Raw genomic sequence first — 26,837 nt, forward strand, 5'->3', positions numbered from 1 at the left:
TAATGGGCAATCGGCTACCTACCAGCTCGGAAACCAATGGTATCGACTTCCGGCGCGGCCGAATGTCCGGCATGCTGTCGATGGTGCTGTAGAAGGGATTGTCGCCTGGATGTCTGGAACAGAAAAGATTTCGGAAGCTGCATCAACACGAGTCTGCATGATCGTTGCGTCTAGTTTTTGCTCAAACAAGCTTGTGCTAATCTTGAAGTTTTATATATTTTTAGTTATTACTAATATTTTTCATTATCATTGCGTTATTAGTGCTTATTATGAGAAGCGTTTTATAATTTCTTGACTTGAATATTATGAATACTTTAAAAATAACTTCAAAGACACCAATTAAAGATTCTAATGTTTGAGTGATATAAATATAAAAAAAAAAGAGCACATCGATAAAGCGTTTGCAAGTAGAATTTAAGATTGATTTCGTGTGAATTGAAAACAAACTAAACTTTCGAATCAAACTGCAGGCTTAAGATAGTTACAGTTCTAGTCGAGATCCCTTTAGAAGGTCTGAAAATCTACTGGCAACGCGATGGAAATTTCGTGCTCGTTAGAAAGTTTTTAGAAAATCCAAGTTGCCGCAAGTATAAACCTGTTCTTCGCCGCGTCATAGTAAGAATAAAATTATAATTTAAAAAAATTTTTCGTCGACGCTTTTTGATTCCTGAGTTATTCATAAGTTTAGAAACGTCGCAATGAGACGCACGAAAACTAGAATAAATCATAAAATTATTTAACGTCAACGATAAATTTTATAATATTAAACTTCATTCTTTACACAAATTTATTAAAATGTTACGACCAATATTCGTTCTATCGAAAGGATATAATAACTTACAGAATATAGGTAAACATCGCGATATTATAAAGATCTTTAAGGAAATGACACGATAAAATATAGCGAGCATCTGGATTTTCCCGAGATGTAAGAGCCACTTTCGTAGTGCAATTTTTTTTTTGTACGTCGAGCAATAATATATCGTGAAATACATCTCAATTCAAAACGTGTGATTCAAAACGGAAATTTATTGGAAATATTGATATGTAATAACTGTGAGTTGAAAGAAATTCTACCGATTTCATCTCATTTGATGTAAAAATGATTGAAATGTCTTGAATCATCTGTTAGAAAAGTCGATATAGATATTTGTCCAGTTTTTTATTGCGTATAAAATTTTTTTTATTCTTCATTAAATTCAATAAAAAACAAAGCATCAGAGAAGAAAGTACATATTGACAGCAAAATGTACTGAATTTTAATAAATATTTGTTTGAATAATAATGTCAGTTGAATATCCACTGAATATAAATATATATTTATTTGGTACAAGAACCATTAATTGGATTTAATTATTATTTTTTTATTCAGCAAATATTTATTTTCCATAAACAAGTTTACTAGTATATTATTACATTAGTATACTATCCAAACAATTATTTGTTTTAAAATTAAAAAATTTTTTAATTTAATACATTTTTCTCTCAATGTACATACATTTATTGTTTTCATATATTTGATATTTTTATAATGGTGCTACATGCTACATTAAAATATTTATGACGACACAATTTTAAAAATGATACTTTAGAAATTTTAGAAGTGATATTTCAGAGATGGATGTAAAATCTGGGAATAAAATCTCTACGTTTCAAATTGAAATTGATGCGATATGAGTGTAATTATAGGATTAAAGGCTTAATTAGGAAATAATACTCACCCGTTCGCTCGTCCACCGGACTCGCCGCCCGGCCCGCTGCCGTTCTAACAAACAAAAAAACAAGTTTATTAAAAACAAGCTCGGTAACAGTTCAAAAAACGAAATGGAGGGCGCGCGATGCCGATCGCGCGAACGCAATGTGTGGCGCAGGGTCTTTTTTCTCATTTTCGCATAATTACAATCTTGGATAAAGAAAAAAAAAAACGCGCGACCACGGAATGGCGCGAGGAAGACAACACGAGCAAGAACAACGGAATAAAACCGGCGACGATCGATCTTGGAAATTCTCATTTTCTGCGCTGTAAGCGACAAATAACCGCTCGGCTGCCATTGGATATTACAAAACTGTGAGATGAAGTTCTCGCTTTGATTTCCGTGGCCGCGCGCGCACGCATACACAATGCTCTGCCTTTAAATCGCTCTGTCGCAATAGACCTAAGGGAGAAATTACAAACGGAACGGAATGAGATGAGCGCAGAGGAAATCGCTGGGTGAGACGAGGAAACATCGTCAAATAATTGCTTTCCTGCGTCAGCTGCCGCAGATAGGAGGAAAGGGAGAAGGCTATCATTCGCACATGATTTTGAAAGAGCGATTTCTCCATCGCGGAGAATCGACTCCTTCATCTTCTCTCTTTTCCTCCGGCCGCTTGATTTACATTCAGAACTTCCTTCGCCCGCATCCGACTGCGATTGCTTCGTTCGCATTTCGCACTCACAGCCGCATTTTCCTCTCCGTCCATCTATTGTTCCTCGCATCGCAGTTCTCCCGAACTCTGCTGACTACATCGATGTAAATGTATTCTCTCTCCTTTCTCTCTCTTTCTCGCAATCCAACTGCGCGGACTACCACTTTCCGTTTAATCCCTTTCTCGTTCGTCGGACAGGTCGAACCTATTCTCGTCTCGCTTGTCGCCGTTAATCAACCTTCGGCCCATCGCCGGCGACCTCGAAGAAGCACCGGCATTTTGTCGTCTGTCAGCTGGCTGGATTCATGGCTCGATCGTTCGTAAGTTCCACGGTGGACTCGCGATAAATTCTGTTGGTCCAGGTTTTCGTGCCCCGAGGTCCTGACCCCTCTTCCATATTGGTCTTTCTCGAATCAAGCTTCTCTCGGTCGTCTCTCTGTACTTCCCATCATAGTGACAATTTCTCTTAATAAAGATTCGGCTCCAGATGCCGAAATCTCGAGGACTAATGGATACCTTCCGCCGAAGAGAAAGGGATATATATATGTGTATTAACTGACATGTTGGATGCTTCGCTTTCTCGAGAATATCTGTCTTTTTTTCTTTCTTTCTCCCCCCTTTTTTTTTTACTCTCCTGCGCTTTGTCATGTACTTATTCACGTTCGCTCGGCCGCGCGATGAAATGGAAGTTTCGGAGATAGAGTGTGTAACAGCCCGTATAAATATAATATCACGTACAATACCTCGTAAATTCTGTCACGATATAGAGATATAATATAAACTTATCGATAGCATAACAAGTGTAATAAGTATTTAGAGTTAGAGCCGCAGGTATTTCGTCCCTTAACGCTGTCTCTTTTTCCCACACTCTCTCTCACGTCTTCCGCACTCAATTTTACTTCATCATTTACTCAAATTACAATTTTTCGTCACTCTCGTACTTCTTGCTCTTTCACTCTCTTTCTCCCACTCTATCGCTCGTCCTCGTTCTCTCTTTCTTTTAAACAGTTCCGCGGAAAGGGGTTCCTTTTTTTTTCCTCTGATCGCTTAAAAAGCTTAGATAACATTGGAGCACGGTATTCGTTTCATTTTTACGTTTAATCATGAAATGATGGCCTTTGAGAACGTCTCATCGGAATGTGTATGTATAGTATAAATAAAGCATGAAGCTGAAATCTCATTATCGCAATACACTTATATACTTTGTATTTGTAATAAGTTGAATGAAAACGCTTTAATCAACAATAAAGATTGCATTTGATTGTAAAAGAAATAATTCGAAATATGCTGTAACACAAACTTTATATAATAATACGTTATAAAAATAAAAGAATAATTATGTAACCGTAAAATTTCGAATACAGGTCGCGCGAATAATTTTTATCATATCAAAGCGAAACTGGTTGCATCAGTGGCTCGAAAATTCATACTACATATTTGTGGTGTAAAGTGACATTTTCTGCTGTCGGAACGATACGCAGATTAATTATTCATAATATATATGAATTTCACTGCGCAACAGCTAATTAAAGCTGGTCAATTCAGTGTTTTTCGCCTCGTAGCGAAATTAGATTAAGATGCGACATTCCCGATGTTTTCTGGCATAATTTTTGTCAACATGCGGGAATTCACGCAGTATCGGAATTAATTTATTCCCGATAAACTGAATGATCGATAAATAATATAAAAATAAAATATATATATAAACAGAGACGCGCTCAAAGGCAAGGAAACATACATACAACTCAATAGTAGATATATATCTATACAGAATATAGTATCGCTTCGCGAATATAATTCTGGCAAGCGTTTACACACAATTAATAACGAAAACCTAACTGCACTGAGAAAAACATTTCTTTTTGCGTGTTGCCATAATTATGATTATTACTATAATGTTAATAATAATAAATGTATGTATGGGCCTATCAAAATATATAGTTGGCAATTGAAAATAATTATAATTAGCTCAATAATATTAACTGAAACCATATTTATGGTAACAATAACTGTAATTTGTAATTATTTTCAGTTGCTAATTATATATGTTTGTTATATAACTTTAAATGTAATTATTATTACCAATATTATAGTAGTAATAATCATAATTATAGTAGTTACAAATACCAAAAGTTTATCTCTCAGTACGCGTATTTAAATGCGTCTGTATGTGTTATCTGTATCTGTGTTACTCGTTACACTCTAATAAGTTTTTCCTTTATCTATTAGGCCTTAACAATGTATTTTGCTTTAATTCGCTTAGACACTAGTCGTCAATTGACGGTGCTATTCGCTAAATTGAGAAGCCTTAAGAAACCTTTGCTGTACTACATCGATCGAGGAGAGGTGAGTGCGAACGCACTCGCCTCGTTTGTTAATGATATGACACTTAATGAAACGATATCGGTGATATGCAGGTGCGATTTAAAGTGCCCACTCGTCGAGACTTTGCAACACACGAAGAGATATCAGAGATATTGTAGTTGCGTTCGAATGATTCTTTCAATGGACTGCACGACGTCGAGTATCTCGACTACTGGCTGAAAGTCAGATCACATTATTTTTACGAGCAAACTATTCCTTGGCATCGAATCGGATCGGGGTCGTGGAAAAATTTATGCGAAACTTCGCCGTCATCTTGTCTCGACGAGAAGACATACTCACGATAAAGCTCTCTGCTTTGTGCCCTGTGTTTCTGGATTTTACCTGCGGCCAACGAGTGTATGTACTTTATGAAAAAGTATGTATAAAAGAGAAACTTTCCTTTTATCAATTTGTACAAATTATTCTTATCAGTAGACCGATTAGCTGGAAATGATTGTTAAATACTGTCAGTCATAATATTGCAATAATTCCTCTTTCCACTTGTAACGCCTTGTAATTAATTAATTAGGAGCTCATTACACGAGATACTCTAGGAAAGATTTATATCTAATGAGTGATATGTAATACATGACATGTGCGATTTATGAGATACGTATATTTGCGAAAATCACTTCGGCATAATACACGTATCGTGTGCGATGATTTATGATGATAATACTTCAGAATTTCGGCGTGCTATGTAATTATTGAACTTAATGGGAATAAAATGTATCGCGTGAGAAACACGATTAATTTCTTTCGCTTCTACGTAAAAGTTTCGACGATAACGTGGTTTATTTATGAATTCAAGGGTAACGACAAGCCATTAGCGAACAAAAATATGTATATCCATACAAAACTTTTATACCAACTTTCGAAGAGAGAAAACATCGCGATTGGAAGTTGATTGTACAGTCGCCATACGTAAAAGTTACAAGTCGTTGGAATAGATTTCCCGCGGGTCCATATTCGGGAAAGGAATAGATCCGATTGTCACATATACTTATATATACGAAAGTGTATGCATTAACGAGAATGGAAATGGGACGAGCTACGGAAAAGCTAATACAGCCCTAGAAAGAAGCCCAGGAAATATCCACATACCATTTACGTATGCATGTGATATGTATGTGCTTTTGCATAAAAGCTTATTCCGCACTATGTCCAGGTATTATCATCAATCTGCTGAGTACGTGGATAAATACAAGCGTAAAAAAATATTGGAAGCTGTAAACTTATAGGAGCTGAAACAATGGAATTTTACGAAGTCCGACGAAATTCCGAATTCGTTACGATATGTATGAGAACAGCCGTGATTTATATATATATATATAAATATGTATGCGTTATCATGAATAATTATAATTATGTCGATGTCGTTAAAGTGTACAAGGTAATTAATATAATTACGAACACACAACTGATAATGGAAAATAGCTTTAATACTAGATTAAGACTAGATTTCTCTGAAAAAACTCCGAATTTCAAGAACAACCGATCACATTCGATCAATTAAATTAGCCAATTCTTTTCGTGATGTGATACATGAGTAAATTTCCCGCAAATATTGCGACGTTAATCTAAAACTGGGAATGGCCGCAGGTAACCAGAGGCATTAGCCTGATGTGTCTATGTAACGTGTGTGTGTGTGTGTGTGTGTGTGTGTGTGTGTGTGTAACTTCGTGGTAACATGGACACTGTGTACATGTAGGTATAATGCATATGCGATTTCTGCGAATGATATGTCGAGCTGTATGTGTGACGATACTAGCATGGTGTGCGCCTAACAATGCTAGCGGCCAAGTTGTAGACCTGGGCTGCGTGGCAACCTAATCCCACGTTCGCCTAATCATCCCACAGCTCACCGCGATTTATCTTAAACTTCCGCTTCCGCACGTGGATACGTATACGTATAATACCTGATTCGCCCGTCGTAAATTATCGTTATAGTCCGTATCCGTTGCGTCGCAAGCACCTTTACTGTTGCATCAATAATCTTAATTACGGGATATGTATCTGGGATACCCTACCGCCTGTGTAACCAGGGCGGCGCTGTCTGAACACACGTAAGAACACAGAGATATATTTCACGTGAGAGGGGGGGGGGGTGGGGGAGGGAGGAAAAAAGAACCTAGAAAATCCACCTTATATGTAAATCTTGGGTCGTAAAATCTTTTTACGCGCTCAACAATTTGTTCGCGCCTATTACATCAAGTCTACGTAATCGTTGCACAACGTTTGAAAGACACTGGTTCCTGTGTCTGCGTGACACGGCATTCTTTATGGCCTCCATTTCGCGTCGTGCGTTTAATGTTCCGTGTAATTTTGACGCTGTAATTTTGCTGGGGATTGAAGATAATTATTCACGAATGGTTGCCCGCAATGAATTGCAAGATGGCAATAAAAGTGAGAATACGATTAGTCGTCAGACGTAATTCTAGTCATTCTCCTTAATCCAAACGCCATCATTGTTAGGAGATGAGCTAGAAGTAAGCTACGTGACTGGCGAATTAATTTCGAGAGTTCCGGGGGGTGAATTGAGTCTTAGCCTGTTTATATTCTATTTTCCTAATATTCTGTGGATAAAATAAATTTTTTGTATTGCTAATCGAGTGGAAGTGAATTTTTACAGGTGCTTTTTGTTACTAGTTGCATCCTCAAGTTTATGTGCAATTTCAAACCCGATCTTCCATAATGCGTCGTAAAATCCCCTGTACTTTATAGTTTCGAATCCTTTCGATGTGCACTTTGAATAATGTGACTCTTCCGCGATATATCAGGACTGGAGTTCTCCATTCGGCGTGACTAATGGATTAACTAAGTTGAATGCACTGAAGTCGTAACGCGCGTGCAACTTCCAGGATGGAGTAACTTCCAGTTATGGAGATGCTGAATGCGTGACAATTACTCGTGATCTTATTACCAGTCTTCCCCAGTAATGAGGGAATGTATTGGATAAATCTTGACAAGACCGAAACACGTCAACAAGGATATTTGTTAACGTCATTCAATTGCACAGGCAATTTGTATTTTTTCGACATCGCCTATTTTTCTACAAATACACGAAAGAAAGAAACGTCCCCTTACGTTTTTTGTTTATACGTGTCATCGTTCTTCGCGCTACCCTTTTTACGAGATATATTTCACAAAATTACCGCCCTTACGGGCCACAAATTTATTCTCTTAAGGAACCCAGGTGTGACCCTCTCGGCATGCGTCATGCCATTTTTTATTTCCTTTCACAGTACGACCACGTATTTATTACCGTGGCAACAAAATAAATTTTCCTCTCACGTAAAAAAAGACCATTAGATTCATCAAATGTGAAGCCTCTTTTCAAAACTTTCTCGGGCATTGAAACATCTTTTATGAAATAACTGTTAATGGATCTTAATTGCATCCTAACGAACTTCGTTACGTTTTAATAGCTGCAAGTAAACTTTTGCATCATTAAATATAAAATAAATCTATCGGAGTGTAAGTATCAAATTGCTCTTTTGCCTAGTAGCCGGGGAACTTTGAGAAAATGATATGCGTCATACTTACTTGACAGTTTTTAAAAGAATTATCTTAAAATTGAACGTCACGCGAGCGCGCAGGCGAGACATTGGATCCATGTAATCGATCATTCTATTACCTCAGCTAGTTCCTCTGTAGCAGATCGTACTAGGTCGCGCTGTCGATATATCGAAAAAATGGCAAGTTCGCTCCTGGCAGGATTGCCAGACAGATCAATTAAAATTAATCCATGCTGCCAATTGCATAGCGCAAAAATGTGGAAAAATATGAGGAATTGCTGATGGAAAAAACGAATAAAAAATTATCTAAACAAATTTATAAATAAAACAGACAAGAATTGAATAACGTTTTTTTTTTGTGTATTTACGTTTATTTTAATTTTGTCGCAAAAAAATATTTTTTGGAAACGAGAATTTTTATCAAGATTTAATCAAAGTTCCATTACGTTGTAATCTGACGTCTGACGACTGATTTCCATGTAAAATTAGAAATTACTTTTTTTTAACGTCGCGTAAAAAAAAAAAGAAACAAAATGGATCTTTTTAGAATGTGAGCTTGTGAGATGCTGTGAGCTACGTTTAAATTTCCCATCTGTATATTTTCCATTGTCTCGATTATCACACGAAAGCTTATACGCTACGTTTTTATCGCTTGCCCCGCTGAAAAAACACGACTAAACATTTTGTTATAGTATTAATTGACACAAATCTACCGCGTAGGCTAGTAATATATATGTATGTATGTATATACCTTGACGTATATTTATATGCGTAAATTAGGCGTGTGTGTATGTGAGCTATGTAATAGTGAAGAATGTATCGAAGAATTATGATGATATCTTTGGTATATGAGACGTGAGTGTTTGAGAGAGCCAAGAAAAAATCGGCCGCACCATGTTCGAGCAATAACTCGACGAGAAGACGATTACGAGCGTGTATTAGACACTTATAGTGGTACCACGACAGTTTACATATACAATTATTAATGGCCATTACTAGGCGTCTAGTATATTACTTATCTCGACGCGGACGCGGTAGTATTCGCTCCTTTCGCATTACGCTCATATAAAAGTGAGAAACGGTAGAGAATTGGTCTTGTCGTATATTGGCCTCGTATCGCTGCCAATCTCTTCGGGAAAAACTCGCGACACGACTGACGAGAACTCGACGTCGGTATTCGATCAATCGATCGGCCCTTTCGTCAACAACCTAGACAGATAATACGCGATGCGATAATTGATTTATGCGCTAACACGAATCCATGGACCGATTGCGTTGCGTCAATCGAGTCGTTCGTTTATCGTCGAAGACGATTCACGGAACGTCGAGGAGCCAGCCGCTCGATTTTCTTTTCTCGAAGACTCGCTCCGCTCGGCGCAGCTTGTCCAATTAAAATCCTTTGCATCGACAGATCATTCAATTAAAAAAGTATTTCACTCTCGCTCCTTGAAGGCTCCCCTTTCTTCCATCTTCTTTTTTCTCACACTTATTTTCAACATGATTTTACGCCGAGCTACTCTCGAGTCGGACCGTCGCAATTTACGGAAATCCGAATTAGACGTCTGATAAAATGGGAATTCTATTGAAATGTTCGTTGGCGCAAAAATATGTGGCAATTTTAACAAGTGACTTAAGACGGACGCTCAGAAAATAAAAAACGGAAATTTGCAAAATTCTATAATGGAGAGAGAGAGAGAGAGAGAGAGAGAGAGATGATTTATATCAAAATCTAATATTAATTAAATAATTTAAAGCTCGTGGTGAGTTAAACTTGCAAGGAAGAATTAATCTAAGAAATGAATACAGAATACAACAAGAGAAGAATACAGTACAAGCAGCTTACTCGTTGTTTAACTCAGCCGTTATTCGACGCTGTAAAGGTTAACGTCATTTTGTAATGACCCGTACAAGCGCAACATCCGTAGAACATCTTACTAATATGCGTGTAGTAATCATTAATTAACAGTCTAACGTCTTTCCTAGTTGTTGATAGAAACTAGGATGATTAAGGAAGCTACATAATTAAGGCGCATTGTGCGAAACAACGACTTATCCGTGCGGTATGTTTGTAGGTAGCGCTATGCAAACAAGAGAGATTATGTTGTTCGATATTCTTTCGTTACATAAATTTGTCGAATAGTAAGCCACTTAAACTTTCTTTCAAATCTCTTGGTAAGCTCCGCGGTAACAAAGTTGTGGAAGAAGAGTGCGCCATTTTATATAAGGACGCATTTTATATAAAACTCGACTTTATATAAAACCAACCTTTCCTTAACACGTTGTAATTAACAAGCGACACTTTTCCTTCAATTTCTACTGATAAATGATGGCATTTGTATTTGCTTTTACTGCCTCGTTAAGAATGTTCATTCAATGACAGTGAAATAATCGGACCATGAATTATAAATAAATAAATGTGAAAAAAAAATTATAATTTCTTTATGGAAGGAAAATGACATGAAGGAAGAAAATGTGTGTATCTATTTTGTTACGCGTTAATTACAATTGGTCTCCAATATGCAGAGAAAGTAATTGCAATTATCAAATGTGAATATAAAATTTGCTTCTGAAGATTTCTCTTATCTTTTTTTTTAAGAGATGCTAGAAATGAGTTGAAGAATTTTTAAAATAATTTTATGTTTATGATATATATTGTCAGAGCACTTGTCAAGATGAGCGAAAGTGAAATTTTTTTTATGCAATTGCGGAGCTTGCTTTTATTCTTATCGTAATCAGCGTGCAAGGCTCAACGACATATAATTTCGAAAGAGTTGCCGGTTTCTTATCACTTATACATCCATGACGGATTAGCTCAGAGGTATTCCTCTGTTCCTAATGCGCCTTTCTCATTTCCTCATCTTCTCTTAGGACAGCACTTCCAAATTATTATTCTTCCATCTTATTATTCTGCAGTATTATTGACTCTTTCACCGGCGACGCCGGTTTCGGTACCTTCTCGACGCTATCCACTTTAAGAAATAATGTGCAAAATTTGTGATTCCGCTAAAGGTAAAACTTTATTACATAAAGTATCCCAAAATAATTCTTAGTAGTTTATTAAAAGTTTTTAGCATTATGTGAATTTTACGAGCGCCGCTGGCGAAACTTTGATAGCTCTTGCGATATTCATCTTTACACTCGCTTACACTCGCTCTCGTAAAAAATTTTGTATTTTTATTCATCTCTCTTGATACCCCTTTCTTAATAATTCCTTCCTCTTAACTCCTATCTGATAAATGTGTCAGTATCGAAACCAGCGTCTCTACACACTCTTCGTACAGGTACTGCCCCAGTCACCTAATTCTAACACAACACATCGAGAATTACGCAGGATAATATTCCCTAGCTTAAGTACAGTACTATACGGCTGTAAGTCTTTAGATACGGAAGCATATGTATCGGACGTGGGTGTATGTGTGTAATGTATATGTCTTTCGCACGCGTACCCACGTAGTTTCATTCATTCGATCATTACAAATCGTTCTTTATGCAAGTCGAACAGCTGTCGGTGCGTACGCAATGCGATCGATCGTACGGAGTAGTATTCACGTCTGTTAACAATAACAAGGAAAAATGCTTATTTCTGCAAGCTATCAATCAATTTGTAATAATACTCCATGTCGTTTGTATGCATCTTCGATTTATTTAATAATAAACATAAAACATAAATTCAAGTATTCACTTGAAAAAAATTTTCTAATTGAAAATGGACGAATCAGAATTTACTGGTTAAATTTATTAGAATGCTATTTGAGATAACCGGAATTCTGATACAATACTTCTGGTAAAATCTACTCGAATTCTTATTTTTATCCGAATAATTATATCAATCAGAATTTTTATCTCAACTAAAATTCTAGCAGATTTAATCAAAAAATTCTGATTCGTCTTACTTTCCATCAGAATTACTATTTAATCCAAGACCATTTTTCTCAATGTTCTCCCTTGTTCGAAATTTAATAAAAACTAAATTTAGATTTTATTAAAGACGCTGTCTCAATGTTTAAATCATTTATAACTTACTATTGCGATATAACTTACTTGACGTGCAATAAGATAAATTTCGGACTTAAGTTAGGTCGTTAAGTCAACACAAGTCGTTCGATGTATACAAACGGCACGTCGCCGTCACGATATAGTTCTATTATTCTACCACGGTATAATGTATAATAATTATTACTCTCTACGCGTACAACGATCATTAGTCTTGTCGTTTTCCATCTTATCGTAGCTGCACCGCGACGTATTGACGACAGTTAGAAAAATTTTGCGCATGCACCGTATATACACGGCGAACTTTCTCCGGCGTGACACGCGCGTTTTCACGTCACGTTTTTCACGAATGTGCGAATATATCTGCTGCAGTCGGCACGAAGATCATCGGAGGGACTCGTCGAATTTATTTATTTATTTATTTTTTTTTAAGGAGACGCTCCTGTCTCGGAAGGAAATCCACGGGAGAAAATTCCCGTCGTTGGCTCGCTTCGTGATGGAACGTGTAGAAAATGTAAGAAGTACAAGCTGCGGAGATATTGTCGGCGTAATACTGTCTCTCACACGACGGCGCGAGTTACGAGAGGTACGCGAGGTATCGATTTTTCTGCATTCACGCGCGATTGAATGGGATGTATCGTCCCGCGGAATATATCGTTGCACACTAAACATGTGCGTATCCAGGCTGACATTAATATCGGGGGCAACGATAAGCGTCATCGATTTTGGAAGTCCCTGTATTTATACGACGGATACTCAAAATGTTTGTTAACCGGTTATCGTTATCGATCACAATTGATAGCCCATCTACTTAACTTGATCCAAAAACGCGACGTTAAGTAAAAGGTCTCCTCGGGCAATCGTTCCTACTGAATCGGAAATGTTGCAAAATTGACTCTGACATACTTTGACTTCGCGTAAGTTATAAGAGAATATGTGTGAGTGTAACAGTGATGGATGTGGATGCAATATTCTACGATGTCAGGAACTAAGAATTCGGTATTCGTAGTTTCATATTATATTCAAGACCGTGTCACGTGAGCGATCTTAATGTTATATGGATTTATAGTTGCGATATAAAATTCACACACAATCATCTTACGTGACTCTACACACAGGATTTTAAGATCGCATTTCGGATAATCCTGAGTATAAGATTCAACTATGAATATCGCAAAGGAATGATCTTTTGTATATACCGCGTGTTTATTGTCCACGCGTGTTTATTGGGAATCATGCGAAATGTGTTTATTTATACCAGCGACCGGTCGTCGTTGGATTTTCTCTCTCGTCTCGAATTATTTCATCGCGTAAATAATCGCGCCTTCTAAAAGCCTGTTGTCGTCTCTCTTCACGGATTCTTATAAAGGGTGTTTTTTTAAGCCCGATAGAACTTAAAATTGTAAAAACTAACACAAAAATTAAATTATAATCAAAAAATTTTTTTTAGTCGAAAGATCAATGCATGGCATTAACATTTGAAAATGATTTCGGGCATATGGCCACCGTGGCTGTTTAATTTAATTTTTTGTTTTATTTTTTACAATTTCAAGTTCTATCGGGCTTAAAAAAACACCCTTTATTACTTCTCTTAAACATGTATCATGTGTTTTACCGCAGCTCTTTACAGATCACGGAAATGCCGGACTATTCGCCGTCGCAATTTCCATTCGGGATCGTTTTACGTCTATTTTATTTTCTCTCTCTTTCTTTGCACAATGAACGACTCGCGTGCGGTGCACTCGAGCGTTTCCGGTACGTGTCTCTATAGGCGTTTACGGGAGCGATGGATTTCGATGTTTTACGAAATGCAATTTTCCACAGTGTCTGCGCGACGTGCATTCTTATCGCTATAATGTGACTTATCGTTATGCCCTCTGCGATTCTCAGGTAATGTTCGACGCGAACAATGGCGCTTGTACTTCGTACAACATTTGACAATGAGGATGCGCGAGTGAAAATAAAGGACGCTAAGGAAAATGTATGTCAAATGTGAATATCGAAAATAACAAGTGAGATAAGAATAATTTGTCGAAGCAAAATATTTCTTTTGTGAACAATTGTATGGCATTTTTCGCAGGCATATTTTCACAACACTTGTCCGCGTCGCTCAGACACAGCAGTAGATTCTAATGATAATAGTTACTAGCTTAAAGCGTATCTACGAATAAAGCACCATCTAATTACGTCTAAAATGCTTATTAAATGAGCTTCCCGATGGCCATGCGTCGCCCGCATGGGATCTCGAGATCAATCATCATCGATCACAATCGATCGCTAACGACACGGCGTTTTCCTCGCCTCTTAGAAATATTGCTTGATCAAGCGTTAGTGGTGTTACACTTAAATTGACTAGTACCGTTTGTAACATGTATCTCACACAACCATCTCAGAGGCTCTCGGTTTCTTAACAACCTTAGTGAAAGAGAGCGAGTAAAATTGTCGTCGCTCTCTTTGACGGCAAAGCTTGACTTCCTTTTGGTGTCGCTCGCAACATTGACTAAGTATTACGTGTCACTTGGTGGCACGATCTTAACTTTAACGCCAAATATTGTTAAATTCGCAGTATCTCACCCATTTTACAGTCAGTCGACGTATCCACGTACTCGATGTTCGAGATGTATAAGAGCTGCATCATGAATTCGAAGCACGCGGGAAATCAATCGTTCGTTGAGAATTTTACGTCAGTTGCCAAAATGGCCAAAGTGCCAAAGCACTAAAGGTAAAACACCTAGCTTTTTTTCGACGTATGCAAGTACCGTTGTTGAGATAAATTTCATTCGAACTTGACAATAATTGGATATCAGTATCGGGGGATATTGCGTCCAATAAAAAAATGTTAGAATATTATTGCCAATCGTAAAAATGACGCGAAATGTGTTAAAAGCGATTCATAATTTCACCCAACCTCCGAATCTCGAGTACGCTTTACAGAAGTTTTCGTGTCCTCACTTGATCATGATACTCACTGCCGTGGGTCCCTGAGAGATAGTGTTCTCCTTAGAGGCCTCTTCGACCTCCTTGAGCTTCTCCTCGGCCTTACGTTCCTTCAAGGCCTTGAGCAGCTTCCACTTGGACCCAGGCGGGCCAGGACTCACCTGGCCCTCCTTCAATGTCGTGTCCGAGCTTCCGCAGGACGAGGAGTCGATCTTGATCTTCGGTAGACTCAAGGTCGCCGTTGTAGCTGTCTCGGCGCTACCGGCTCCATCGCGCTCGAGGCCTTCAAGGACAGTGCTTTCAGAATCCCAAGCTCCCGGGATGCTGACCGACACTTCGCTAGGTGGTACACTTACGCTACCTTCGCGGGATAAAGAATCCGAGCCCTGTGGCATTTTCTCGCTGTGACGTAGCGTCGAACCGTTGGAGCTTCGTCGTGACTGCTGCTCTTCGAGATCCTTCGGCAGCTCTTCTTCCTCTTCCTCGTCCATTGACTGTCCGGGACTGTCCGGACCGGATGTCTCGCCGGAGGAACCCTCTTCCATGGATGGCGGAGGTTTCTCCTTCTTTGCTTCTAATTCGTGCGCCCACGTATGGTAATCGGTCACCCTGGCGAATACAGCTTCCACACTTTCTGCAGATTTTCGTTTAGGAATAGGCTTTTCGTCGCGATATCTGCTATCGTTTTCTTCGAAGCGATGCTCTTTGATGACCGTACCGTTCATTCTGCCTCGCGATTCTTCCTTACCTTCTTTTCTCTGATCCTTTGGTTTCGTGATGGCTTTAAGCTTAAGCTCCTTCAATACAAACGACATCTTCTCTTTTACCGTTTCATCCGGCTGGTAAACTTCGTCTTCGGGTTCCTCGATCAATGCTTCGGTCATCTCCATTTCGGATTGTCTCTCCAGCTCTTCGAGTTTTCTTAATTCATAACAATACCATTCGTCTTCGGAATCAATAGAATCTTCTGTACTTTGCCGTCTTGAAGACACTCTCGATGTGCTCCTGTATGAATGAGTGCTGCGATTATCCTCATCAGGTTCACCCGGTCGCGAACCAGTCCAAGGAATCTCTAGAGATTGCTGATGACGAGGTAGAAATCGAGTTCCTCCTGTAGTATTGTAACCCCTTATGGACGCCGATGGGCTGCCCTCTGACGGCGGAGCTTCTTCTGATAAACTGGTAACTAATTCTGGTAATTTTGCGCTGCCAGACTTCTCGCTCTTCTCGCTTTTTTCTGATACATCCTCCGGATATTCAAAACTTGTTTCCAAAGTTTGCGTTGGACCCTCTTCGGTTGGTTTCTTTTCGTTATTCTCGTCAGTAATCAATTGTTCATCGGACACTGTCGAGGATTGTCGTTGGCGATATTTGCCGAGCGCTCGTGACACAGCGAATTCCATGCTCGAGCCACCAATCAAGGTAACCGGAGGTAACTTTGGTGCCTTCTCATTGGGAGCCTCATCCGAACTACCTGTTGACCTTTTAATATCGCCAACGGTTTGAAAAATCGATGATCCACCGGATCCCGAACCGGTACTCTTTCCAGAAGCTTCTTCTTCTAGCAAAGCCATCTGATCGCCGTTCGTTTCATATTCCATATTAACCTCCATTTTTCTTTGATTTTCTTTCTCTTTGGCCCACGTATCCTGAAGAGCCTGTTGATGCAATTGCTCTTGGTGCTGTTGAATCTGTTGTTGGAGTGCTTGCTGCTGTTGTTGAAGCGCCTGTTGTTGCTGAAGTTGTTGCAGCTGTGCTTGTTGTTGCTGAAGTTGTTGCTGCTGTTGCATATATTCCTTTTGTTGCGCTTGAATCTGCGCTTGTTGTTGCTGCTGTTGTGCTATCATCTGCGGTGGCATCGGTGGCGGTTGCTTTCTTTTCGTGCTCGCAGTTTTTACTTTGGCAAAGAAAGGCGGTTCTTGAACGATATCAGATATGACACTATCCTCATCTTCCGAGAGACCGCTTTGCCGGCCACTACTCCATTCTGTCTCAGACTGTTCCGGATCGGATAAAGATTGCGACTGATGACTGCGACGCTTGGCCTTCTGGAGAATGCCAGAGACTGTGGAAACCAGTGTATGTTTTTTCTTTTTTCTGGCCGTCTGAGCTCTGCCTCGACCTCTGCCTGTCATTTCAGCAGGCAATCTTTGCTGTTGAGCTTCTTGCATGTCTAAATCTTCTCTTCTGACACCACCTGGTAATGATTGACTTCTGTGACGTTTGGTGAGGTGTAAATCGGGCAGCCAATTGCTCATAGAGCTCATTGCGTTTTTCAGCGAAGAACCTCTTCTAATTTTCTTCGATAGCTTACTATTATCGACCTCATGATCTTTCAGATTCGAGGCAATACTGATATATCCAGATTGCGAAACTATTACACTCGAGGCGTCGTAATACTCGCTTTGCTGCGTCTGTTGTTGTTCCATGGATATTCTTCCACTCTCATGATCTTGAATGTACTGATGTTCCCTCTGCCATTGTCTTTGATAACCATCCGCAAGTTGTGCGCTCTCGGCACTACTCAGTCGCTGACTGTATGGCTGATACTGTTGCTGATAAGCTTGCGGATAATTCTGATTCGCGTAAATGTGATGCTGTTGATACGCCGAATGTGCTTGATAGGCCGGCGGTTGGGGATACCTTCGATCTGTATACGGACTTTGAGCGTAGCTCCCATCAGAAGTTAAAGACCTGATGCTGGAGGATGTAGAATCGTGAGGTATCTGCTCCTCCATAGAGTTCAGCCACGATGAACTCTCGTTTGTCTCTGTACGCGGCAGATTAGTCATGCTAGTCGGATAGTACGAGAGAGCATCCGTAATGTTACCGGTGGGAAACATCGTGCGATACATCGCCGCTTTGTACCCTTCATGATTCGTCATGCCATCTGTAAAAGAGCTTCCACGTATTGGCTTCTTCCCATGAGTCATTATAGCGCCCGTTGTCTCCGTATACTGAAGAGTGCCGTAATTGTCCTGATAGTTGGTATATTGATGATCCATCGATTCGGAAGAAGAGTAATAAGCCGAGGTAGTAGTTTTGGGCCCGTAACTTCCAGCACCGCTTGTATAAACACTCGTAATGGCTTGCTGTCGATTACTACCGGCCACGGAGTAAATAGCCGGTTGTTCCGATCTGTAAATATAATCCGCACTTGTACTGGAGGACGTCGCGTAAGTATGTTGTAAGCTCTGCTGACGACTGCGTTTTTTGGGACTCTGACAAGTGGTAGTTACGCCCGGAGCTGGCGGTGGCACAAAAGTATAGTCTTCTTTGGCCGGCGACTTGCTGGCGGTTGTATAAGCCGACAAGTGATTCATTGTCGTTGTATAAGGATGACTAGATGTGGTCGTCATGGTGCTTGCAAAGGCGTCTCTACCCTCGGGAGTGTCATAAAGAGGTTCCTGTGTGATAGTGGTGGTAGCGGTCGTTTCTGGAAGCGGCGGTATCGGACTGGATGTTCTGGCGGGCTGTGTACTGGGTATAAGACTACTCGTACGGGTGTGATCCACCGAATAAGAAGTCAGCATTTTAGCGATGGAGCTCTTCGGAGAACACGGCGACTTGTCTAAGCTGCTCCAACCGCTCATAGAGGACAGACCGGAATCGGACTTAGCTGTGACTATGTTAACGGCACTGCTAGATTTAATCGCATGTTTCGGCGAGACTCGCGGTGATTTCGGCGACTGATGGGGACTGAGACGACCCTGTTCCATAGAGACCAACTTTTCCGCGTTTCGCAGGAAACTCGGGCTCTGAGACCTCTTCGTTTCTGGTTCTCTTTGTTCTGCGCCGGGCATGAGGAAAGTTTCGGTGGTGTCTCGCGGCGCTGGCGGAGGTGGTGAGCTAGGCGACGGACTAGGTGGTGTACGACTTTCCTGGAATTCAAGATTGAGCCGAGCTGCGCTGCCAAAGTAACCGTCCTGTCTGGTGCGGAGACCCTGGACACTGTGAACACTGTGTACGCTGCCGGCCGATAAAGTGGGTGACGATACTTTTTCGGTGGTCGTGCTGTAAATGTTGGGTGAGGCGCAAGTGACGGCGGTCGCGAAGCTCTCGACCATCAGATCTGTCAGTTCCTTGTTCTCTGCGTACCCCTTCGCAAAGCTACCAACATCGATCGGCAATTGAATCACGGGCTCCGGACTCTTTTCTAGTATGGCCGATGTATATCCTAATCTAGGCGGGGTATAAGTAGTCGAAATGGAGTCTAAATTACTCCTGGACGTAGAGGTCAGTCTTGGCGATATAGATCTCGTTGTAAAGTCGCCATCGGTGGCCAATCCACTGTCAGTGCTGACTCTGGAGATCGATCTGCCTGTGGAGCTGGGACTTTTGGAGAAAGTCCAGCTGTCCACGTCAGTTTCCGCGTAAATCTTTCTTAGCTGTTCGTCTATGCTGCTTGCTTCCTCAGCTAGTTTGGCCTCGGTTTCGGACGCGTACTGATTTCGTTTTGGCGAATCTATCAATCTCGATTGTAATTCTATTAGATTTTGCGAATCCTTTTGCAACTTACTGGTTAACCTATCTATCTCATGCAATTTTTCTAATGCCACCTGATCGAGAGAGCTGAGTCTTGAAAGTTGAGCGAGATCTTGCTCACTGACGCACGGCGTGTTCCCTCTGTAGCTCTTATAATCGGCCGCGCTGAATACCTCACCCTCGTCTTCATCCGCTTCATCTTCTTTCTTCATTATGGAAGTTTGCACTTCCTCCTTGGTCGGTTGGTTAGATAGCTCTTCCAACTCTTTTTCCTTTGATATAGCTTTGTCAAATATGCTGGGCTCGATCTCCTTCTTACCGTTTATATCCTCATCTTCAGCCTCTTCCCAGATCATACCCAGCTGCGACGTTGGTCTCGATGTATCGCCACAAATTAGATCTTCTCTGTAGGCGTTATTCAGGCTTCTGTAGAACGCCTCGTCGGGAATGTTGCCCTCTTCCTCGAGGGTCTCCAAAGTGTCCAAATTCCTGACATTCCTATGCATGTCAGTGACCACAGCCGCGGCCGTTGTACTATCCTGCGTGAGTCCATGCATCCTCGCCAGCTCCTGTTGAGCCAGTTTCTCCCGTAATACAGTGGTTTCCTCAATGCTTATCGCAGCACCCAGGCTCTTCGCTATCGCGTCTAGCTCGCCTACCGAGCCTTGTTCATTGGCCAAAGTCTCCTCGACGATATTTACGTTGTCATGAGTACCACCGCTAGTATAAAACTCAATCAGCTGGCTGATAACTGTCTGCTGCTCGTATAGCAGACCCTCTAACTTTTCTAATCTTTCCCACATTTTGATGTACTCCTGACTGAGAAGATCCAACGCCCGCCAAGCATATTTCAACTCAGTTTCGAGGATGTTCAGTCTCGTCCCTAGTCTCTCCATGTAATCGCCTATTATGTAATCAATATTACCGTCACCGGGCGCAGAGTAGCTCGGCAGGACTGGCGAATGAGTCCTCGGACTGGTCGGCGTTGGACCGCCCAACTTCGTCGAATCCATATTTCAGCCTTATCTGATCGCACTACGCGTCACAAGTATTTTTATCGTAATTCTCTTAATTTTTCTTGTTTATTATGCGCCTATGTTTCTATTTGACGATCCCTGAGGCGATTCATCTTCGAGGCTCGCTTTCAAATCAAGTCACATCCCCCCTTGTGGACCAAGAAGGAACATGAATTGCAGCTTGGCGAACCTCACGGAGGCCATTGGTGTAGTCGAGTTTTTGGTCGTTGCGTCGTGTTTTATGATGATCTCCATATTGACTCGTTTCGAATTCTCACATTTCACACACACAGTCTAACTATGTTCTACGATTTCTTACGATCACTTTTATGTCTACATGTATCAAGTGTCTTTCTTCGCGTTCCGTTCTACAGGCTACACTGCGTACACAAAGTTTGGAAGTCGTTGAGATGCAATCTTGATTAAACGTTCAAGATCGCGCGACACTCTGCAAATGGCACTTTGTAACCAATCTCGTATGTTCATGCCGCTGTTGTTATCTGCAAAATATCAAAAACCAACCCGCGCGGCTTGGTATAAGGAATACCAAATACCAAGGCAACATCGAGTTCTAAGTCAACAGCTTCCATGGTGTTTGCATTATTTTGATACATATCATCATGATATAAAGTCAAGATGTAAAGTCAAGATAGAGTTAGAAATATGTCGAGGCATTTGCTTCACATCCACGAAGAAAAAAAGTTTTTAAATGTTTTATATAGTCTAAATCCGTTAATTAATCATCACAGGCTGATTATAAGTGTGCCACATTATCAGGATTTCTCTTTAATTGTACCTCGTTGGCCTCAATCTAAACTTAATAACAACGAGGTGAGACCGCAGCGAAATAGATCGAAATCCTGTCAAGTATATGTGGTCACTTGAATATTACATATGCTACGATAATATCGATTGAACGTATAATTAATGAAAATAAAGGATTTAAGAGAGATGCTTCATTTACACGTCACCATGCTTATTGATCTAGCACGACTCTACCTGATATCCTGCTGTGGAGTACATTTACGCATCGCTACTGATGACTATCAAAATAACTATCACGATCTGAAAAACTTGGTACGCTCGATCGTATCTAGATTCTGGATTCTCATAAACTGTCGACAAGTCATTTCTTTTTTGCTGTTATTTCTACTTTCATACACATGGCGATATTTCTTTTTGTGTCTCTTTCACTGCAATTTATGCTAGATAGTACAGCACAGACAAGGTACTGCTTTTTATGATGGCAATGAAATTTCATAATAATGGAAAAACGTGTCGTTTAAAGCTACCCGAAATGATCGTGCAATCTCGAAAGTCGTTAACCTAATTTCACGTGCATTATGTAAGGCGTTAAAACAAGAGGAGTCGTAGATGATATATAATCCTTGATTGTTATGTCTCATAAATTCCTAATAATTGATAAAAAACGTCAATATAAGTGATGTATCATAAAACTTACTCGATCAACTGTTATTTTAATACATATAAATTGAGAAATATCAGTTTAGAATAATATAATACACTGTTAGACATCAAAGGAGCAAATAATAATTGTCAATTAAAATAAAATTAATTAAAACCCAATCTCTTGAATTAAATAACATTTTGTTATTTTTAATTTCCATAATATCAAAATATAAATCACTTCATCCCCGTGGACGTAGTTTTAAGATAAACTCGTCCATATCAACGTACGCGCTTAATAAATAATAAACTAAATTTACGTCAAATTTAACACATTTCTTTGAATTAAATTGTTTAATTTCATTGTTTTAGTTAAATTATTGATATATTGAAGAGGAACAGTGGGGACTTACAGAAATGATTAAAAATAACTCGAATTATATAGGTATAATTAATATATAATTAGAGACATTTATGTAAATTAAACAGTGTACTCTGAACTTTTAAGTTTTCTTCCATTAAAATGTACTAATGATAATGCAGCGTATTAACGTGCGCCATAAAATCACATAATTGTCGTGATTTAAAATACCGCGTGATACTTTGCTTCTGACTTTATTGAGATGAATTATTTCGGTCTCATTCTAACAGCAAGTGGGTTGCTATTTATGATCATACATCAAGCGGCATGTGCGATTATCACTCGAGCCCTTTTTATATTTTACACTCGGGAATCTAGCTCCATCGTTTCACGTGCTGCTAGCTTCCTATCGGCTTCCTTCCGGTTAAGCGAGCTGCCGCAAACCGCAGAAAAGAATACCGGCACGACGATATTGCGCTGAAATATGTCTACCGCAGACAGATTCTTCGCGAGATCAAAATGGGCATTCAAGAGTTGCATCACAAAAGAGGCGAACGGTTATATCACCATTGCGAGAATTCAACTTGTGGAAGATTCCTACCGTTTGCAAATATTTCTCCTCGTCGCGTTTCTTCGCGCGTTAGCAAGCAGGAAATAAAATTCGTTTTATATGGCTCGTTTTAATATAATCGCTCCCTTATAACTCTTGCATGCGTCGCGTTTTAACCTTCGAACAACGACGATACAAAATTATCGTTGTTAATCACATAATTAATAGCTATTAATACGCAACGGTTATTTACGTGACAGAGTAAAAAGTTTTTTTATGAGCCAGTTATTTTTACTCTTGTTCATGCGGTCGCTCTATGTCTTTCCAATATCAATTGCAGATGGTTGATGACATGTAAACATAGTAAAGCCGAATGAATATCGATTCACTATCTACTGCGTATCAACTTGAATGTTTATTGTGCTTATATCCGTCACAGAGATTACTATTCGTAGTATAGTGGGCGGTTCATTCTTGATAGTTCTTCTGAAAGTTTTAAGTATATCTTTCACGTCACAAGATAGTTATTACTGACACGATAAGTGCTATTCGATATCATTCGTCAGCGACGAAGTTGTTTCCCTCGATGCTTCCTATATCCTCTATGAAAGTGAAAAGCGAGGTGCGATGTAGTAATAAAACTAATCTCCGGGAACGTTTTCCAACTATTTTATAGATTTTACTTTAAGCCGACTTAAGCCGCTTCGTAGTTAATTGAATTAAGAACAAAAGTCCGATGGATTGGAGACGAGAAATCTGTCGGAAATCGAGTATCTCGACGCAACAAGTCACGCTTATCTGATGCCCGTTAAATAGATTTTCTTTGTAAAATTGTCCCAAGATGTATAAATTGTTCTTATCAAAGAAGAATATCATTACGAATATTGATTGCGAATATATCATAAATTGATATATTCGCTTGTGCGATTGGATTTGTATATTTTGAAGCTTTCACTGTGCACGGAAATTTTTACTTTTAAAAGGGATTTTCATGAGTTTACAGACGAAATAAATAAAATATCAACTAGTGGCGAGAGATAGAATTTATTATATTTTATACATAAAAAGGATATTTTTTGATCTATAGAAAATTTTAGAATTCTTACGGCGTCTACTGTTATTTCTATAAATTTGACTCACCTCATAAATTTCACAAAAAAATGTCTGCTTTTTTATACAAAAATCGAGAAATTTATATTCTCTGTAAAATAGTGATTTATTTATGCTTTCACGGTTATCGTAAGTACAGACATCGTAAGGAGTATTTTAGAATGAAGTGATTTGTAGAAGAATTTGTTTGTATGTGGAAAAAATTTTTGTTGAAAAAAGAAAATAACGTAAAACACTTTTAACCGGGTGAAACATCCCGTCAGAGAAAAACCTTCACCCGGCCGCTTCTGAATAGCGTAAAAGACCATAATCTTGTTAAAAGGAGTCGAGATTAATTCACAACACGTCATGTATAGCGAAAAATGGGACAAGCCTGCGGGGATTTTACAGGTTATACGTAGGAGATTTTCTTGTGCGCGTATTTATGGAGAAAAACATCCCTTTGAAACTCGCATATGACTGGGAGCGAGAGAGAGAGAGAGAGAGAGAGAGAATTCCAGTACACTCTAGGATAAGAAAGAAAACTACTGTTATAATTACTTGTATTGTAGCGAAACTTCAGAGGAATTATCACTTGCGTGGCATCATGCTATATGCAGTTTAATGCGAACGTAAATTTTAATTTTCAATTTCATCACGACACAGTTGTTATTTATGGTGCCTTTCCATTAACGTAATTTTTCTCTCAGGATTTCCGCGAAAAAAAAAGCGATGTAAATTATTCTTTCAGTTTTCGTGATGATACAAGAAAGACGGACTTGTAAATTTGCTTTCTTTAATTTCCGTAAATCATTTATAAAGTATATAAGTATTTAGATGTATTTTCTTGGATCACTTTCTGCAATACGCAATATGCAATACCATAAACGTTCTGTCTATAAAATGGTTGTGATAATTAACCTCGTACAATGTACAAAAAAACCTGTACACTCTTTCTCCTTTATTGCAGTTCCGTCCTGAACGTTTGGAAGCTGCAATAAAGGAAAAAGGATACAATTTCTTTGCGCGAGATTAATTGCGATATCATTTCTTGATAAGATGTTAATGATATAGACAAGTAGTATATGTTCGTGTGTTGTCGAATGTCCAAATAACACAGATATTTTGATATATAATTCGCGTAAAAATAAAAAAAACAGAGAAATAATTACTAATTTAACAGTTTTGATGATATCGTTGTTGTGTTATTCGAGTACTTCTCTCACGCGCGTATTTTTTTATTCTTTTCTAAGAAGATCCACATACAGGTCGAAGGTTTCGTCGAAAATGGGATACAGGAGAGACCGGATTAATCCCATTCTAGATGGAGAGAAAACGATTTCCCGCAGATGGCAGAATCAACTACAAAATTTATACGATGCTGCAGGAGTTAGTTTTTCGAGATAATGTCGCGCATATAGGCGAAATTTATCAAGCAACAGGTCTCTCTTTCTCGCTGTTATTATTATCAATTGTCATAAAACCATTCTTGCATGGCAGAAGCCGGTGATCTTATCGGGTCATTGAAACAAAAGAATTAATCTGTATAATTTCGTCGATGTGCAAGAATATTATGCTTAAATCGTAGCTGTTTATTCGCAAATTTTCTGATTAATAAAAGCATCGCATAAATTATCAAAATACATTAATGGAAACGTTCGACGTAATACGAGCTATTTAGAATATAAACCGTAATACTGTAAATTTGATATACTCGATCGTGCTTGTTTCTACTTGCTTATGTAACATTTAACGACTACCAGAAGCTGCTATAATATTCCATTCACTACGTGCAATGCCATGACGTATTTTCACATAGAGAATATAAGCATTAAGTAAGAGATGTCAATGTAATGGAATACTTTTTATATCGTTATAAAATTATATTTTTTATATTGTTATAAAAGTACATTTTACATTCCCAATAAAAGAAAAGCACGCAAAAAGAAATGTGCTTTTTAAATGTTCTATAAACGAGCTTACGAATGTTCCATACAATAAAGGCGTTAAAAAATATATCTTTTATTAAATTTTGAGAATATTATCGCACGACAAATTTACAAGATGTGTCATAATGTACAATATATTGTGGTTACCCAGTACAATTCAGTTTATATACCCGATAAACCATGTGTCGTGGAAAAGGCATTATGGTCTTGGAAACAACTCGCGATGAAACCGCCGATATATATGTATATATATATATATATATATATATATATATATGTCGATATCGTGCCGTGTTCTTACTCGAAGTTTACATAAGCGATCCGCCATTCTGTAAAAACAAATGACCGGCTAGGAACTATCGAAGAACCACCTGGGACTGGTCAATAATTGATCCGACTGAACGACAAAATGTGCTTCACGGCATCATTCGACGATATTTATACTCGTTTATAAATTTTAATGACTTTGCCGAGCGTAACGTGGCTTGGCGTTTCACGGAGTATCGTCGGTAATCCCGGAATAGTCGTTTGCGCATTTAAAAACGTTCGGATTACGTTAAAGTCGGGTACGAATCGCACTTTACTGCGATGTGCATTTGACGAGGTTTAAACGAAATTCAGCTGGTATATCTTCATCATTGGAAATCGCATCGAATTTCCTGTGATCGTATCTATTTCCGTTATCTGTATTTGTATCGTTATTGACATCCGTCTCGTTAATTAAATAGTCGATTTTAGTGATATTTCACAGTGTTTTTA

General features: G+C 39.1%; 1 protein-coding gene across 27 annotated transcripts in view; it reads right to left on the reverse strand.

The window, feature by feature from the left end:
• The window catches only part of unc-13 (protein unc13 homolog), a 100,166-nt gene that overhangs the window by 43,275 nt on the left and 30,054 nt on the right, over positions 1-26,837 (reverse strand). For 26 of the 27 annotated variants that reach the window (XM_087411415.1, XM_087411411.1, XM_087411414.1 and 23 more), the window contains 3 exons: positions 15,254-21,222; positions 1,722-1,765; positions 23-113 (listed from right to left, as the gene is read on the reverse strand). In XM_087411415.1, coding sequence (XP_087267541.1) covers positions 23-113; positions 1,722-1,765; positions 15,254-20,719 — 5,601 coding nt within the window. In that variant the 5' untranslated portion in view covers positions 20,720-21,222. Of the gene's footprint in view, positions 1-22; positions 114-1,721; positions 1,766-15,253; positions 26,253-26,837 lie in introns of those variants that run through there. The other variant, XM_087411416.1, reaches the window with a different exon arrangement.

This window comes from Acromyrmex echinatior, chromosome 11 (genome assembly GCF_024713525.1).
Source record: "Acromyrmex echinatior isolate Ae372 chromosome 11, ASM2471352v2, whole genome shotgun sequence".
Taxonomy (NCBI): Eukaryota; Metazoa; Arthropoda; class Insecta; order Hymenoptera; family Formicidae; genus Acromyrmex; species Acromyrmex echinatior.